This window comes from Sorex araneus, chromosome 6, assembly GCF_027595985.1.
Source record: "Sorex araneus isolate mSorAra2 chromosome 6, mSorAra2.pri, whole genome shotgun sequence".
NCBI classification, from domain to species: Eukaryota; Metazoa; Chordata; class Mammalia; order Eulipotyphla; family Soricidae; genus Sorex; species Sorex araneus.
In genome coordinates, this window is record NC_073307.1 from 48,844,228 (window position 1) to 48,848,466 (window position 4,239).

Below are 4,239 nucleotides of genomic sequence, written 5' to 3' on the forward strand. Positions count from 1 at the left end.
ATCCCAGGGATGAATCCCACTTGGTCATAATATATGATCTTTTTGATGAGTTCTTGGATCCTATTTGCTAATATTTTGTTGAGGATCTTTGCATCGGTGTTCATCAGAGATATTGGTCTATAATTTTCTTTCTTATTTACTAGTCAATTTAAAGTAACTTATAGATTCCAATTAATAGTCCCATGGTTATTTTTATTTGCTAATAAAAAGTATATTGGCCTTCATCTACATAAAGAAAATTCTCACTGAAGAAAATTAATGCATGCTGATAAACATTTTGAGTTCTCACATTTTTAAGTTAGATACTAACTCAAAGTTCTCATTGAATTATAGATCAACACTCATGGACAATACAAGCTGGGGATCAAACCACACTGGATGGGCAGATTTTATCCTATTGGGATTCTTCTCTCAATCAAATCACCCTGCTCTTCTTTGTGCCGTCATTTTTGTGGTTTTCCTGCTGGCCTTGTCTGGAAACAGCATTCTGATCCTTCTGATACACTGGGATACCAATCTCCATACTCCAATGTACTTTTTCATTAGCCAGTTGTCTTTCATGGATGTCATGTATATTTCAGTCACGGTGCCCAAGATGCTTATAAACCAAGTCATAGGTGTAAACACAATTTCACCTCCTGAATGTGGGATTCAAATGTTCTTCTATGCGACACTAGGAGGTTCAGAATTTTTCCTTCTTGCAGCCATGGCTTACGATCGTTATGTGGCCATCTGCCATCCACTCCATTATTCTATTCTCATGAGCCATAAAATGTGCTTTCTTTTAGTGTCTGCCTGCTGGCTTCTGGGATTGGTGGATGGGTTCTTGCTCACACCTGTCACCATGACATTCCCATTCTGCAGATCCCGGAAGATCCAACATTTCTTCTGTGAGGTCCCTGCTCTAACGAAGCTTTCTTGTTCAGACACAACCCTCCTTGAGACCCTTATGTATATATGCTGTGTCCTCATGCTTCTTATACCTGTAACAGCGATCTCAAGCTCTTATTACTTAATCCTTCTCACCATCTACAGGATGAACTCAGCAGAAGGCCAGAAGAAGGCCTTTGTCACTTGTGCCTCTCATATGATTGTGGTTACTATTTTCTATGGCGCTGCTGTGTACACATACATGCTTCCCAAATCCTATCACACACCTGAGAAGGACATGGTGGTCTCTGTTTTTTACACTATACTGACACCTGTTCTAAACCCATTCATATATAGTTTTCGGAACAAAGATGTAACAGCAGCTCTCACAAAAATGGTGAATGGGGGAGTTCTTATGCACTGAAGTTAAAATATGGTATTTTATTACTAAGTAATGTGTTTCTTCTATTACACATCAGAGTTGTATATCTTATTATACATTATACCCCTGATTATCTTATAATCAGTCATCATCCCACATTCTGTTCAGATCTACATTTGTTTTGGGGCCACACCACTTACTTCTCAGAATTCAATCCTACATTTGCATTCGAAAAACCTCTGGTAGTGCACATGGGAACATATGGGAAGCTATATATGTCAGATTGCTTTTGTTTTGCACTGAAATCTGTTGAGCAATGGAGCTGGAGACTTGCAATATAGTGTGGGTCAGGGAATAACATAGACTTGGTATGCAGAGAAGCACCAGCTCATTTTTATTATTTTCTTGAGCAAAGTGCATTTCTTGGAAAGTCCGTTTGCCCGCATATTTTGAAGAGAACTTCAATATACTATAGTGAAAGCCTTCCCAGTTTTATCTATAAATAAGACACTCTTGGAGATCCTGACTGAAAGGGCAGTTCAAGATACTGATTATAAAAGCTACACAGCAAAGCCAGGAAAGTCCCCTCTTTGTTAGAAAGGTTTTTTTTTATTGATTTCAATGGTAACTACAATGGAGTTCATGAAAGAAACAAATGAATCCAGGATTTTAGCTAAAGGAGCCAAAATTTTAAAAATCTGCCATTTGGTGTATCATTTAAATTACCACCTATATTCCTCATACTTTCCTTAAAAATTTCAAACTTTTCTTAAATTCAGTTATCTTCCTTAAGGAACTTACATCTATATGGCAATCTCTATTTCTAAAAAGCAATGAGATTTTCCAGGAAAACAGAACAAAGAACAATGTTTTAATTTGTGGAATAAAAAGGATTATAAAGATAAAGCAAATGAGAAAATAATAGAGGTCTAATACTAAGTTCAATGGAATCAACAATATCGCAGTTTAAAACAAAATGGCTATTAAAAAGACAAAATGATAGGCTAAAAGTAATTGAAACAAGACACTTTTCTGCACGTGATTCATCTATTAATACTCCTGTAAATCACAGCTCTCCAAATTAATTTCAACTCAGCAACTATGAAAAATAAGGAGCTCAGAAAGAAAAAAATAAAACCACTCTTACAGGACATTTAATTCATGACAAAGATCTCAAAGTGATATACTCAGGGGAAACTTGTCAAGAATTGATGCTGGGAAATTTGAATTATCACCCACCTCCCGAAAAACAAGAATGGAATAAGAAATAAAATTGGTTTAATGTTTAAAAAATACACAGAGAACAACACATATATATTTAGGCAAAATATCTATAATTACACTTTTGGTTACAATCTTCAACGTTTGCCTGCTTTAATTAAAAACTAGGGTCTCTTATGAGTTCTATCATCTTATTTGTATCCATCTTCTGACTTCCTTCATTTAACATTATAACTCTCAGTTCCATGTCTGTTGTGTCAAATTGCATGGATTCATTTAATCCATCATGTAATATTCCACCATGTATATATATGCCACATCTTCGAAATAGCCTCTGGAGGTAATGCAATGGTTTAAAAGTGAGTGGTGCCAGATCACCTTAGCCCCAGAGACTAGGCAGGAGAAGGAAAGAGAATGGAGGGAAAGGGAAGAAGAGAGAGAGATAGAAACCAAGGGGGCTCGGAGACAGAAGTCAAGGGAATTCAGGAACAGTAGTGGTGTTAAGGAAGGAGAAACTAAATTACCAAACCACAGTTAACTGCATTGAAATTATGAGATCCAAGCTTTAAAAACTGAAATATAAAAGGTCCTTGTCAGGAGGGACGGCTGAGGGGAGAATTGGTGCATGGGTGGGAAACTGGAAACCCTGGTGGAGTGAAGTTGATGCTGGTTGTGGTCGTGGGAAGGGTGCTGAACATTGTACGTCCAGAACTAAACAATAAGTTACTTTGTGAATAATACTGCGTTGATAACAAAATAAAATGAAAATAAAGAGATAAGTAAATAAATAAATCCTAGGGTCACTTGTTCCTTTCATTATCCATGGAAACTCCTACTGAACTCTAGTGGATAGTACATTTTCATAAAAACACGTTGTTTTAAGGAAAAATGAGATCATAGAGAGAATATCCACTAAACATTTCAATGAATAAGACATTTTTTTTATTCATTGAAATGTATGGAAACTCCCTTGGAAATTAGCATGAAGACACACTTGCCTAAGAAAGAGTGAGGTAGAGCGTTGCCACCACACAGGGAAATGACTCTCCTGAATGGACTCTTCTAAGAAAGACTGAGCTAGAGCTTAGGCATGCTACTTTTATATGCAGATCCTTAACTAATAATTAAGGGAGACCGTCTAACTTCCCACTTTCATTTTTTTTGTTTTGAGTTTTTTGGTTGAGTTTTTGTTTTGTTTGCATCCAATAGAAACCAGTTGTTCTGTGATCACTGCAGTCCACCAAAACTCTCATTGAAAACACCGGGAAAAACAACACCGGGTGCCAGACGGAGAAGGTGCAGCCACCCCGCCTTCTCCAGATGGAGTCTCAGCGACACTGAGCTTCTAACATGGCTCCGGTATGTGGGACTGGGAACATTTCTCCAAATCGCTTGGGAGCACTGGAATTGAGAGGCTCCATCCCAGCTTCCTGCCCACTCCTGCCCCCAGAAGTCATGCCTTCAACCCACACCCAGTGCCATCTTGCCAAAGCAGCCAGCACTGAAGAATCCAGAATTCTTCACTGGAGGGCACCAGTTCAGACCACCAACACTGGACTCCCAGATGGAGAAGGTGCAGACACCCCACCTTCTCCAGATGGAGTCCTGGCGACACTGAGCTTCTGCTAAATGGCTCCAGTATGTGGGACTGGGACCATTTCTCCAAACCGCACAGCTGCTCCTGCGGCAGCGCGACCTTTTCTGATATACAAAAAGCCACTCAGGAACAGCTCTGCCACCCCTGTGCAGCCATTATCCCAGAGGCA

At 38.9% G+C, this 4,239-nt stretch overlaps 1 protein-coding gene across 1 annotated transcript; it reads left to right on the forward strand.

Moving 5' to 3' along the window:
• Positions 1–343: 343 nt before the first annotated feature.
• Positions 344–1,294, forward strand: LOC129405856 (olfactory receptor 2T29-like). Its single transcript, XM_055143537.1, has one exon. The coding sequence runs from the start codon at positions 344–346 to the stop codon at positions 1,292–1,294; it is 951 nt and encodes a 316-aa protein (XP_054999512.1).
• Positions 1,295–4,239: the final 2,945 nt, after the last annotated feature.